This window comes from Schistocerca gregaria, chromosome 1 (assembly GCF_023897955.1).
Source record: "Schistocerca gregaria isolate iqSchGreg1 chromosome 1, iqSchGreg1.2, whole genome shotgun sequence".
In the NCBI taxonomy this organism is placed as follows: domain Eukaryota; kingdom Metazoa; phylum Arthropoda; class Insecta; order Orthoptera; family Acrididae; genus Schistocerca; species Schistocerca gregaria.
Genome location: NC_064920.1, coordinates 652,397,834 through 652,412,890, shown reverse-complemented (window position 1 = coordinate 652,412,890; position 15,057 = coordinate 652,397,834). Strand labels below are relative to the sequence as shown.

The 15,057-nt window shown below is 41.2% G+C and overlaps 1 protein-coding gene across 1 annotated transcript in view; it reads left to right on the top strand.

Moving 5' to 3' along the window:
- LOC126361173 (uncharacterized) overlaps window positions 1-15,057 on the top strand; it is a 698,690-nt gene that overhangs the window by 659,695 nt on the left and 23,938 nt on the right. The window contains exon 20 of the mRNA XM_050007769.1: window positions 7,654-7,880. Within this exon, the coding sequence (XP_049863726.1) occupies window positions 7,654-7,880 (227 nt within the window). The remainder of the gene's footprint in view (window positions 1-7,653; window positions 7,881-15,057) is intronic.

Sequence of the window (15,057 nt, the reverse complement as noted above, 5' to 3'; positions counted from 1 at the left end):
AGGTTTTAGGCACATTTAAGCCAAATTTCTAACTTCAGTGTCAGAATGGGAGACAATTACTGTGTTTCCAACAAAAAAAAAGGCCCTTTACCGCATTTACTCAAATCTAAGCTGCACTTTTTTCCGGTTTTTGTAATCTAAAAAACTGCCTGTGGCTTAGAATTGAGTGCAAAGTAAGTGGAAGTCCTAAAAAATGTTGGTAGGTGCAGCCACTACTAACTTCTGCCGTTGAATATATGTAGCACTACACAGGCATGCTTTGCAGGCACAAAGATAAATACTGGCTCCAAAACCTCTGCAACAGTAAATAAATTTAAAAAAAAAGGTGGAAGACGAGCATTTTTCTCTGCCCCTAGTTTTGACCACTGCATTTTCACACATTATCCAATGAACTAAATACAAATTCCGTATTGTTCATCTTCGAATGTAGCAGCATTTCAGTGTACTACGAAAATCCGACTGGCAAGACTGTTTGGGATGTTTGTCAATATGGCCAACTCTACGTTCTGAATTTTTTCCTACCTGTGAAAAGAGATGATTGCTAATAGGAACTTTTTTGAATTGTGAATCACATGCAGTATTCTCTTCACCATAAGGATAATATGAGTATAAACATTTTGCATGTATTCTTTCATGTTTGCTGCTATCTAATTTAAATCCTGTCTGCATAATAAACTACGAAACTAGAGTGAGACAACAGCAAATGCGGAAGAATATACATATCTTGTCATGTTTGTGTTTGTATTATTCTTATGCCTAATAGTGATACAGTCAGAAATGAAGCACGGCAATTGACTAGATTTTTAAATCTAAGATGACTCTAATTTCTGTGTAGAATGTAACGTACTGAAGAGGTGTCTGCAAAGATTTTCAAATGGAGAAAAATTTTCGCTAGACTCTCATTCAGAACATCTTCTATCATACACAGTCTATTATTTGGTTCTTGTTGATCATTATCATTATCAAAGAAAGCAGCAGTGTAAGTAACAACAAATAGCAGTCTCTTGCCATTGTTAAGACGATTCCTCTCTCTCTCTCTCTCTCTCTCTCTCTCTCTCTCTCTCTTTCTTCTCTTTCTTTTTCTTCTTTTTTTTTAATTGTAAGTGGCAGTAGCGTGCACAAAAGCAAGCCATGCCGCGAGCAGTGACAGGCTGTAAACACTCACTATCATAATGTGACAAACAATGCGTGACACAGTACTGTAATGCATTTTCAGCTTAGAGTGATGTAAACACCTATAACAAAGAGAACGACACTTATCAAATCAAAGAAAAAAAGAAATCAATTCAAATCAGATGAAGCACTTGAAAAAGGAAGAGTACCCGTATAAGTACGTATGGAGCGCCTGATTATATGAATGTGTGTGTGTTGCTCTCATTTTCTGACAAAGGCTATGGCTGAAAATTTAGTTGTGAGAGTGTGATAGTCTTTTTGACATGTCTGTCTGTGGCTCAGTGATCATCTTCACGGTGAGTTGCTACCTATCCTCATTAGTATTGGTTCCCTGAGTATTTGTGCAAGTTACTGTTGCATAGATAGATCACTGCAGTCTCATTTCATCAACATTGTGTCCATGACACCTGAACAGCTGGCCACATGAGTGGACTTCCATGACAAGCCAAAACCACAGGCATTTCTGTGGGTATCTCTAATGGATCAGATCTGCTGATCTGAAGCCCATTGTTTCCCACTAATGTGCAGGTCCTGCCCATTGGATCTAGTCTCACTAATGTGCCCGGAGGCCAGGTCTGTCTGTGTGTGGCATAATACGGTGGATTTTCATCTTGGACCCAGGACTGCAGTGCTCCTCAGCAGGCCAGAGGCCAAGGGCAATGGATTTCAGGAACTGCAACTGTCAGTACATTGTACAGTGTGGTGTTTTATAGACATTTTATTTATTGTAGTACTTTTTGGCACTTTGAAAGTAGTCCATATGTTAAAAAGTATGGATGATAAGAAGAAGAATATTGTGGCAGTCACTGGTGGTTTGTACACTATGTACTCATATACTTCTCAAAAGAAAAATCACACAATACCTGTAAAATGATATTATCACGTGTCATTGATGTGCGGGAGGCCCCATCCAGGAAAATTTGGCTGCCTGCTTATAAGTCTTCATTCAGATGATGCCACATTGGCTGACTTGCATGTTGGTGGTCATGAAATGGTGATAAGAACAACACCCAATCCATGAGTGGAGAAAATCTCCAACCCACCCAGAAATCGAACCTGGGCTCGCTTCATGGTAGCCAAACATGTTACCAGCTAAGCAGGCAGACACACAATACCACTAAAATAATTGAAATAACACAGTGTGTAATGACTGACAATTATGAACATATTTGAACCGAAGTTTAATTGACAGTCACTGTAGCATTGGTTTATACAGCTCTTCCCCGCCTTATGCATTTTTTTTTCAAAAGGCCTACTTTTCTCAGGCTATTTCTGAAATCAGTGAAGGTATTTTAAATCTGTCTTGTGACTCCAAGGAAATGCATATTTTTGTCACCAGATGTGTTTCGTTTTATTGAAATAAAATAAATTTAGTGGTCTTAATAAAACACACATACTGTTTGGCTTACTTTCTCCATCTTAATTCAGTTAATTGCAAAAGATGTTGATGTTAGTACTTAAAATATTTGCTCACTCGTTTAGAAATACTGAATTCCCTAAATTTTTTTGTCAACTTATGTCTCTACTCACCCTTGCGATCTAAAATTTGTCAGAGAAAAAATGCTAAAACTTATCAGGAAATCAGGGATATATCAGGGACTGTTACTTGAAGAAATCTGTGGGAGCCCTGCTCGTGTACGTAATTGAGCTTCTATTTGATTTCAGGAAGAATTTTTTCTTCTCACAATGTTTCAACACTTCAGACATTTTTTACCTTTTATTGTGAGAGTTCATTGTTAGAAATATTTGAGTTTCCTTCTTTCTTGTCTAACATGTTGGACAATATTATGAAAAGGAGAGATTGCTACTCACCATAAAGGGAAGATGTTGAGTTGCAGACAGGCATAACGAAAATACTGTTATATATTTAAGCTTTTAGCGAAAAGACCTTCTTCTCAAATAGAAAACAGACACGCGTTCACGCAAGCACAACCCACACACACATGATCATTGTCTCCATCTGCTGTAGATGGACTGTGGATTGCAACTCTGCCTGTTGGGAGCAGTAATTTGGCATGGGTGGTGAGGTGAGAAGGAAGTGGAGGAGGTGTGGGGTAGGGTGGGGGTGACACAGCAGGGATGTGGGGGAGATGGTGTAGCACTGCTTATGGGAGCATGCAGGAATATGGTGAGGATAGTGTGGTGGTGTTAGGTGCAGTTGCGAGGTTAGGTTTTTTTTGTGTGTGTGAGTGGGGGAGGGGGGTGGGAGGGGAGGCGAGTGGGTGCTTTGGTGGAATAAAAGGCTGTTTAGTGCTGGAGTGGAAGCAGAGAAGGGGATAGGAAGGTGTAGGACAGTGACTCGTAGAGGATGAGGCCAAGGGGACTACAAAAACACAGGACACATTGCAAGGAGATTACCCATCATCACAGCTCAAAGAAGCTGGTGTTGATAGGAAGGACACGATTGTAATAGGCTTTGAAGCAGTCATTGAAGTGAAGCACATCATGTTCAGGAATTGGGTAGTCCAGCCATCTCTGAGTTGCAGTTTGTCAGTGGCCATTCATGCAGACAGACATTTGTTAGTTGTCATGCCCACGTAGAAAGCAGCATAGACATTGCAGTTTAGTTTGTAGATAACATGTCTGCCATCACAGGTGGCCATAGCTTTGTTGGGATAAGAGATGCCTGCATAGTGGAGTAGGTAGTGATGGGAGGATGTATGGAACAGGTCTTGCATCTTGTCTATTCACCCTTCCCCTCCGCATTGGTATCTCAACACCTACCCAACCTATGCAGCATCCTTGACCACCTGTGCTTAGCTTCTTGCCTCATGACACATATCCCTGCAATAGACCTTGGCACAAGACATATACCATACATATACCTATCTCCACCTTCTCTGGCCCTGACAGAGGCATCTCCTACCCCATCAAATGCAGGACCACCAGCAAAGGTATCCATGTGATCTAGCAATTTAGCTGCAACCACTGTGTTGGATTCTGTGTGACAACTAACAAGCTGTCTTTCCACATGAATTGTCACTGCTGCATTGCATGAAGGGAGCTGGATCACTCCATTTGCGTTGTGTGCCACCAAACATGATGTGCTTGACTTCATTTCCAAAGCCTGTGTCATTTGAATTCTTCCCAGCAGGTTTCTGGATTTGCACAGGGACAAAATCTCCCTGCAACATATCCTTTGTTCCCCCTCCCCCCCCTCCCCTCCCCCACCCCAACCCTGCCTCAACTTTTGCTAGTCCCTGTCCTCTGTGTACCTATCTCCTTCCCTGTTCCCAATCCAGTACTACATATGACTTCTATACCACCAATTACCCCACATAGTACTTTTTTCTTTTCTCCTCTCTGACACTGCCAACACTTTCTCCCAAGCACAGCCTCCTGTTACTGCACGTAACAGCCCTATACTGTCCCCACCCTGTCCTTGATGCTTCCACAGGCAGCACGATGCTGCCGTATCTCCTCCTCCTCGCCTCACAACACTTCTGTACCACCACAACCCACCCCAGCAAACACTGCTGCTTAACTTGGACAAAGTCAAAGTTTTCCTCAGTACCCAGAGATGACAGTGGTCACATGAATGTAAGTTGTGATTGTGTCAGTTTATGTGTTTTTCTGCATCTGATGAAGGGTTTTGTCCAATAGCTGAATATATTGTGTTCTTGTTCATTGTGCCTGTCTGCAACTAGTGGCTCCTCTATGTGGTGAGTAGCAGTCTAGTTTTTCCCATTGTTGTTCTTCCATCCTGGATTTTTCACTTTTTCACATATAGAACAGTGTCATTAAAAATCTAGTGATATCATCATACTGTAATTCCGCTATTAGTATCTAATACTTCCCATGTTCAGATATGGTATCATTGAAGCAAATAATTAATTTGTGTATGTGCAGTTAGATTGTCTGTTATGTTCATAATAATTTGTCATGATCTGTATCCTTGGCCTTTATTTTAAAAGATAATTCATACTATTGGTGACCTTGATGTGATAATTAAAGACAGTGTTATGGTAAGCCACAACAATAATTAATGAAGTGAATAAAAATTGTTTATATGATAAATTACTGTGTGTATGTTTGTGCATTATTATCGTGTAACTGAGGGAACCAAACAGGGCTTGGTAAAATTTGATACAGTGAGAGCAAACGCACAACTTACACATGAATGACCGTTGTCTCTGGCTGCAGTGGCCAGTCGGTGGTCAAATGTATATGAGTTGTGCATGTGTGAATGTGTGAGTGTTTTCTACTTCAGAAGAAGGCCTTCTGGCTGAAAGCTAAAATGAATAGTAGTCTTTTCATTCTGATTGTTTGTAACTCAGTGTCTCTTGTATGTGGTGAGTAACAATCTGACCTTTTCGTAAAATTGTTGTAATCTGTCCTGGTCTTCCATTGTTCGATTTAGGACAATGTAGCTACACCACCATGTGCAGGTAAATACAGTATCATCACACATTCTGTCATCTGGCACTTGTCATAGTATTGATTAAATTTGCATTAAGAGGAGCTCAATGATCACATATCATTGTAGCTGCTACTGTGCCTCAAGATGCAATGACACCCTAAAAAACATCTGGCTCTCAAGCCTACCAGGTATACAGAGAAAGTTCTTGCAGCATGTGCTAGTGGGCTTAAATTCATTGCACAGGCTGTGGGTGGCATTATAGAAATTTGTTGTTCAAATGTGTCACTGTTGCTTTTGTAAAAGTAATGAGAGAATAACTGTGGGTCAAGTGTATGTAATTACACTGATGAAGTAAATAATGACCTGCAAGTAAAGTGTTTCAATTCCCCTTGCAATGGCACCACTCCACAAGCAAAATATGACATTGAACTGTACACATAAGTAACTGCTGGTGTCAAGAAGTGAACACTGATGACAGATGATTCCAAACAAGACAACTGTCTCTTGAGGTTTTGGAATTGTAGCAAGATGTCGACATCTTTTGACTGCAGTCTCAACTTCATGGAATACTAATTACTCTGACAAAATTCAAGAATCACAGAAGACAGTTATCAATCTCTCATAACAGAGCACATGAAAAAGGCATAGTTTTTGATTGACATAGGTGGAAACATGTCTACCTAATCTTCCTCTCCTGTCTCCAGTGACTTAAAGCTCATTGCAGCTAACTGTAAACCTCAAACAGATTGGTTATCAAGATCATGTCCTGCCTGAGAGTAAAAACCCCCACCCCTTTGGTAAAAAAATGTTTTGCCCCCTGAAGACTGCAAATTCTTTTTTCTAAAATCTATAGCTTATCAAAGAAATGATATTAGTTTTTGTAATTGAACTCAGATTGACATGCCTTTACTCCAAACCACTATTTTGAATATGTGATTGTTGAGATCATTAGGTGATTTTATTGTTTGAGGATTGTGAGTACTGGTTGACTGCAGTCAAATGTTTTTCAGCACATAATTTGGTGTACTACTGTGCTTCACAATAAGCGAAGACGGATAGTTTTAGTACCATTGTTTCAAAGCTTTTGGGACATTACTTAGTACGAGCAGGGTTTGAATGCTGGGCCACTGCCCATTACCAAAAGAGTTTATTGGAATATCTCCACCTCAGTTAAAGGTATTCTTAGGTGCACTGCCTCTGACCACTCTTTAGAAAAATCTACTAAGTGTCTCTCTGAGTTCACAAACTTCTATTTAACAAAACCCCAGCAGCAAATGTGTCAACAGACAGAACTGTGCTTTTTCCAAAAATTTTTATTCATTACAGGAAATGATTAGATTGAAGCAGTGTTAAATTATTGCAGTTTCAGGTCAGAAAACTGTAGTCACTAGCTTTCAGGTAAGACTAAGGCCACAATAGACAAGCCTACAATTCCAAAACATGGTGTTATAGTTACTTACTTTCTATGGAGGTTATTTTTGGTGTAATTCAAAATAATGTTGATGTTAATAGGAAGTAGTGAACCCAGTACACTTTGCAGTGTACCAAGTCACTATCTTTCAGAAAATAATATTATTGTAATGAATGATTGATATATGTCAGTGTAAAGTGATCATAACTTTTTGTCAATTCTCATGGTATGTTATATAGCTGTGGCTCCACAAATAATAGTTAGTTTACAACACACAGCCGGCAGTTGTTATTTCTACATATTTTGGCATATATTTACAACAAAATAAAAGCTTATTAAATTAGCCAGATACATTTGACTTCATTCATTCTAAGCATCTTTAGTGGCAATTTTCTTTGATAATTGGGCACATCAGTGCAATATATGTTTGTGGATTTGTGGTATGCTTATGTAGATGTTTTTTGTAACACTTCCATTCTCACTTCACACTTCTATAATTTCATCAGTCTCTTATTTATATGTGAGTATTTATTTTCTGTTATGTTCGTTATGTAGAACAGAAGTTTGTAAGATGGACTGTAAGTGTAGTCAGATCACAGATGCAGTAATATACAGTATTTATTTACACATCTTCCACACAACAGTAACAGAAAGTTTATGTGAAATGATGCTCTTGTTTGAAGACATAGTAATATTGTTGGCTGTCCAGAGTTTCAAGTCCTGGTGTGAGTCGAGGAGGAAACGTGGTGACTGGAGGGAGAACAGTGGCTAAATCACGCCTTCTACCAGCTGTTCCAAATCCCAGATTTGATTTAGCATTCCAGCTGGACCAACCAGAACAGATTCCTAGACATGCTGTTCTATTATTTGAAGTAAGAGGAACAGGAAAGGAGCTTATAGGAGCACGGAGGGTCACTCTTCAAGATCTGCTTTCAGGTAAGTTAATTCCAGTGAGACTTCACTTTTACTTTGTAAGAAACTACACCTAATTTTTTTAAAAAAAGTCAGCTACATTTTTCCATCACTATAGCTATCCTCGATCTAATGTGTGAAGTGAGTATGGAAGAGGCAATAGTAAGGGAGTAGTCAGGGGAAACATAGCCCATTGGTTAAGAAGAGGAAGGGGCTGAAGGGAAAGGGGATAGGAACACAGCACTGGAGAATACTTGCACAAGTGCAGACAATAGTAACTGCCTGATGCAAATGGGAATTAGTGGGGTGAGAGGAGGGTGGGCAGGGTAGGTTGTGGACAGACTACCAAGGAAACAGTGAAGGTTAGTTCTGTAAAGCTGAGGACAGAGAGAAACTAAAGGCTAATGGGGTCCTGTTGTCAACAAAAAATTATTTTGGCCTCATTATTAGTTTTTATGTTTTTAACTCCAGTGTAAAAACTACCATCTTTGCACAGAAATGTGTTGATTTGGGTTGTGTGTAAATTTTTAATTTGTATGGTAAAGTGATCATGAATATCACAGTGTTACTGCTATGTACTGTCCTTAGCTATTACGTTTATTTTAAAATATAAGGTTTTCCACAATGTAGGGGCATGAAAAAGAAGGAATAGTAGGGTAGGGGTAATGGACAGTGAAGTGTTGCTGGGAAGCGCAAAGAGATAAGAGAGTGTAGGGCAGCTATCTCCAGTTGGGAGGTTATTCAGAAGGCAGGAAGGGGGGGGGGGGGGGGCGATGGGTAGAAAAAGAGAGAAGTAAAAAAATTGGTGCTGGAATGTGAACAGGGAAGGGGCTGGATGGGTGAAGACAATGACTAATGCAGGTTGTGGTCAGGAGGGTTACAGGAACATAGGATGTGTTGCAGGGAAGTTCCCACCTGCGCAATTCAGAAAAGCTGGTGTTGGTAGGAAGTATCCATATGGTACAGGCTATGAAGCAGGCATTGAAATGAAGGACGTCATGTTTGGCAGTGTGCACACCAATAGGGTTGTCCACTTGTTTCTTGGCCACCGTTTGTTGATGGTCATTCATGAGGACAGACAGCTTGTTGGTTGCAGCTTAACTTGTAGATCACATGACTGGTTTCACAGGGAGCCCTGCCTTTAATGGGATAGATGATTTTGTGACTGGAATGGTGTAACTGGTGGCAGGAGGATGGATGAGACAGATCTTGTATCTTGATCTATTACAGGGATATGAGCCATGAGGTAAGAGGTTGGGAGCAGGGGTTATGTAGGGAGGGATGAGTATATTGTGTAGGTTTTGTGGACGGCAGAATACCACTGTGTGTGTGTGTGGGGGGGGGGGGGGGGGGGGCAAAAGGGAAGGATAGTGGCAGGACATTTCTCATTTCAGAGCACAACGAGAGGTACTTGTAACCCTCGCGGAGAATGTAATTCAGTTCCTCCAGTCCAGGGTGGTACTTAGTTACAAGAGGAATGCTCTCTGTGGCCAGACAGTGCGAGTTTGGGAGGTGGTGGGAGACAGGAAAGATAAGGCACAGGAGATTTGTGTTTGTACAAGATTGTGAGGATAATTACAGTCTGTGAAGGCTTCAGTGAGACCCTCAGTATATTTTGAGAGGGATCGCTCGTCACTGCAGATACGACGGCCCATCAGGTGCCAGCTGTCGAAGTGGAGATATTGCTGGTGGTTAGTAGGTTTGATATGGACGAAGGTCAACATCTGGGAAGGTGGCTTGTTAGGTTGAGTAGGGACCAGGTGAAACAAATGTTGGAGAAGTTGTTGAGGTTTGGAAGTAATTTGGATAGGATGTCCTCACTCTCGATCCACATCACAAAGATGTCATCAGTGAATCTGAACCTGGCGAGGGATTTAGGATTCTGGGTGTTTAGGAAGGATTCCTCTAGATGGCCCATGAATAAGTTGGCATAGGATGGTGCCATGCAGGCGCCCATAGCCATACCCCAGATTTGTTTGTAGGTAATGCCTTAAAAGGAGAAGTAATTGTGGGTGAGGATATAGTTGGGCATGGCGACTAGGAAGGAGGTTCTTGGTTTGGAATCGGTTGGGTGTTGGGAAAGATGGTGTTCAATAGCAGTAAGGCCATGGGAATTAGAGATGTTAGTGTACAGGGAGGTGGCATCGATAGTGAGGAGCAGGGCACCATGTGGTAAAGGGGCAGGAACTGTGGAGAGCCAGTGGAGGAAATGGTTGGTATCCTTTATATAGGAGGGTAGGTTCTGGGTAATAGGTTGAAGGTGCTGGTCTACAAGAGCAGAAATTCTCTCAATGGAGGCACAGTAACTGCTCATAATGGGGTGTCCTGGGTTGAGTTTATGGACTTTCGGAAGCACGTAGATGGTAGGGATGCAGGGAGTGGTATGGTTGAGCAGAGAGATGAACTCTGGGGAGAGGTTCTGGGATGGGCCTAAGGATTTGAGGAGTGACTGGAGATCCTGCTGGATTTCTGGAGTGGGGTCACTGTGGCAAGGTTTGTAGGTGAATGTATTTGACAGCTGGTGGAGTCCTTCTTCCAGGTAATCCATGCAGTTCAAAACAACAGTGGTGCAGCCTTTGTCCACAAATAAGATTATAAGGTCAGGATCAGTTTTCACATGGTGGACTGCAGTTCTTTCTTTGGATGTAAGGTTAGTTTGCTTGTTAAGGGATTTGGGGAATGATGGTGAGTCAAGGTTTGAGATTAAGAAATTCTGGAAAGTTAACAGGGTTTGATTTGGGAGCAGTCGGGTGGATCACGGTTGGATGGAGGAGTGAGCTGAGTTAGGCAGTGTTCAACATTGGTCTTTGGTTGAGTCTGATTGGTGGGGTTGGTGACAAAAAAGTGTTTCCATTGGAGACTGAGAGAAGGAGAGAAGGTCTTTAACAGGTCCTGCATGACTGAATTTGGGAGTGGGGCGAAAGGTGAGGCCTTTGGAAAGGACTGAAGTTTCTGTGTGGCTAAGGCTTCTGGATGAAAGGCTCATGAGTGTGTTTCAGGTCTGTTTGATTTCTGGATTCTGTGTGGTTGTGGGAGGGGTTTTGGAGGATGGGGTAAATATAGTAGGTCTGCAAGACAAAGTTTCTCAGCTATGAGGGGACGTGAGTGAGGTTCGAAGGTTGTCATAGAAGTGGTGGACGGTGGTAAGTGGTACTCCAAGGCGGGAGTAGGAAATGAGCAGGATGGAGAGCTTTTTGAGGGGATGTTGTGAGTGTTGCTCTAGTTCCTGGAGGGCAAAAATTTCAATATATGTTATGGGTTCCAGGATTTTGGGATTGCATAGCAGGAGAATTTTGCAGATGGAGAGGAGGTACTACAAGGAGCTTTGGACTTGATTGATATGGTTTGACTATGTTGGTGAAAGCTAAGGATTGGCAGAACCTGAACAGGTGGAGGCAATTGTGTAAGGAGGGGTGGCAGCTGGAGATGGGTAATTTGAATGTAAGGCCATTTGGGGGGATTCCATGAGCAAAGCAACAATCCAGAAACAGCATGTGGGACTATTTCTGGCTAGGGATAAGGAAACCTTTCTGTATTGACACAGATGGAAGGAGCAAGGATCCATAGCGGTGGGAAAAATTCGAAAAATTATGAAAAATTACATAAATAACGTAGAATTATGTCCGAAAAATTTTGCAAAAATACATCCAAATACATGCGAAAGATCACAAGAAGGATGAAATGGAAGCAAAAGGGGGAAATAAGATGAAATCTGAGGGAGTCGGTGATAGCAATAGGCGAAAACTCACTAAAACTTGCATGAAGTCACAGTGAGATCTTAGTAAAGATATAAATAATTTTGGGTAGCAGGTCCGAGGGTGGATAAGTGTGAAGAAGGGGTGTGGCAGATGTGGCTGAGTGAGGTGGACTTAGTGGGCACCAATTGAGATAGAATGGAGAAAGAGTGTGGGATGGGGAGGGGTTTGTAGGAAGAGATAAAAGATTGTGAGGCACCAGAAAAGTGCGGGAAATAACACGCAAAAATAAGGGACAGTGATGCAGGGAGAGTGATCAATTTGAGAATATAGGTGATTGAAATTTCATCAGAAGATCCTGTTCCATCGAAAAACGCTTTTGTTTTAATGATTGCCACTCCAATTCACGTATCATGTCTGTAACACTATCTCCCCTATTTCGCTATAATACAAAATGAGCTGCCCTTCTTTGTACTTTTTCAATGTCATCTGTTAGTCCCACCTGATGCGGATCCCACACTGCACAGCAGTACTCCAGAATAGGGCGGACAAGCTTAGTGTAAGCAGTCTCTTTGGTAGACCTTTTGCACCTTCTAAGTGTTCTGCCAATGAATTGCAGTTTTTGGTTTGCTCTACCCACAATATTATCTATGTGATCATTCCAAATTGTAATTGTAATCCCTAAGTATTTAGTTGAATTTATAACCCTCAGATTTGTGTACTTACGCATAATCGAAATTTAGCTGATTTATTTTAGTACTCATGTGAATAACTTCCCACTTTTCTTTATTCAGGGTCAATTGCCACTTTTCACACCATACAGATATCTTATCTAAATCATTTTGCAAGTCATTTTGATCATCTGATGACTTTACAAGATGGTAAATGACAGCATCATCTGCAAACAACCTAAGAAGGCTACTCAGATTGTCTTCTGTGTCGTTAATATAGATCAGGAACAATAGAGGGCCTATAACACACCTGACGGGCACGCCGGATATTACTTCTGTTTTACTCAATGACTTTCCATCTATTACCATGAACTATGACCTTTCTGACAGGAAATCATGAATCCAGTCGCACAACTGAGACAATACTCCGTAGGCATGCAGTTTGATTAGAAGACGCTTGTGAGGAACAGTGTCAAAAGCCTTCTGGAAATCTAAAAATATGGAATCAACTTGACATCCCCTGTCGATAGCACTTATTACTTCATGAGTATAAAGAACTAGTTGTGTTTCACAAGAACGATATTTTCTGAATCCGTGCTGACTATATGTTAATAATCGTTTTCTTCAAGGTACTTCATAATGTTCAAATACAGTATATGTTCTAAAACCCTACTGCAAATCAACATTAGTGATATAGATCTGTAATTCAGCAGATTACTCCTACTTCCCTTTTTGGGTATTGGTGTGACTCGAGCAATTTTCCAGTCTTTAGGTACATACCTTTCTGTGAGCAATTGGTTGTATATAATTGCTAAATATGGAGCTATTTTATCAGCATACTCAGAGAGAAACCTGACTGGTATACAGTCTGGACTGGAGGCCTTGCCTTTGTTAAGTATTTTAAGCTGCTTTGTTACACCGAGAATATCTACTTCTATGTTTCTCATCTTGGCAGTTGTTCTTGATTGGAATTCAGGAATATTTACTTTGTCTTTTTTGGTGAAGGAGTTTCGGAAAACCGTGTTTAATAACTCTGCTTTAGTGGCACTGTCATCAGTGACTTCACCGTTGTTATCGCGCAGTGAAGGTATTGATTGTGTCTTGCCACTGGTGTGCTTTATGTATGACCAGAATCTCTTTGGGTTTTCTGCCAGATTTTGAGACAGAATTTCATTGTGGAAATTATTAAAAGCATCTCGCATTGACGTACGCGCCATATTTCGAATTTCTGTAAAACTTTGCCAATCTTGGGGATTTTGCGTTCTTTTAAATTTGGCACGCTTTTATTGTTGCTTCTGCAACTATGATCTGACCTATTTTGTGTATCATGGTGGATCAGTATCATCACTTATTAATTTATGTGGTATATCTCTCTCAATTGCTGTTTACACTATGTCTTTAAAAACATTTCACAACTTTTCTACACTTACATGATCAGATCGGAAGGAGTGAAGACTCTCTCTTAAAAAGGCTTTAAGAGCATTTTTATCAGCTTCTTTGAATAGATGTACTTTGCGTTTCTTTTTGTGGTTGTAGGTGTTATGGTATTCAGCCTAGCAGCAACTGCCTTGTGGTTGCTGATCCCTGTATTCGTCATAGCACTCACTATTTGTCCAGGATTATTTGTTGCTAAATGGTCAAGTATGCTTTCGGAACCATTTACGCTTCGAGTGGGCTCATTAACTAATTGTTCAAAATAATTTTCTGAGAAAGCATTCAGTACAATTTCGTGTGATGTTTCATGCCTGCCGCTGGCTTTAAACATATAATTTTTCAGCATATTAAGGGTAGATTGGAGTCACCACTGACTATAATTGTATGAGTGGGGTACTTATTTGAAATGAGACTCAAGTTTTCTTTGAACTATTCAGCAAGTATGTCTTCTGAGTCATGGGGTCGGTAAAATGACCAAATTAATAGTTTAGTCTGATTGTCAGGTATAACCTCTACCCATACTAGTTCACTTGAACTATCTACTTCAATTTCGGTACAAGGCAAACTACCTCTGACAGCAACAAATACTCCACCACCAACTGTATTTAATCTATCCTTTGTGAACACTATTAGATTGCTTGAAAAAATTTCAGCTGAACTTATTTCCAGCTTTAGCCAGCTCTCTGTACCTACAACTATTTGAGTTTCAGTGCTTTCTGTTAGGGCTTGGAGCTCTGGTTCTTTCCCACCACAGCTACAACAATTTAGAACTACAATGCCAATCATTTCTACAACTACCTTACTGTGTTTTACCTGCCCACTTTCTGATGAATGCCCCTTCTGTGGGTCCCTGAGACCCTCTAACCTAAAAAACTGCCCAGTCCCTTCCACACAGCCCCTGCTACCCGTGTAGCTGCCTCCTGTGTGTAGTGCACTCCTGACCTGTTAAGCAGAACCCGGAAACCCACCACTTGATGGTGCAAGTCAAGGAATCTGCAGCCTACACAGTCACAGAACTGCCTGAGCCTCTGATTCAGACCCTCCACTTGGCTGTGCACCAAAGGACCACAGTCAGTTCTATGGAAAGGAAAGTTGCTACTTGACATATAGTGGAGATGCTGAGTCACAGAGGGTGCGCAGGGACAAAATAGTGTAGGGCAGTAATATGCAGTTGGGAGGTTAGATGGTGGGCAGGGGAGAGGTGGGGAGGGTGGTGGGTGACAGTAAAGGAGAGATGTTAGAAGTGGAATGAGTGCTGTGTAGTGCTGGAATGGGAATAGGGGAGGGGCTGGATGGATGAGTACAATGACTAGCAAAGGTTGAGGCCAGGAGGGTTACAGGAATGTAGGACATGTTGCAGGGAAATTTCCCACCTGAGCAATTCAGAAAAGTGGATGCTGA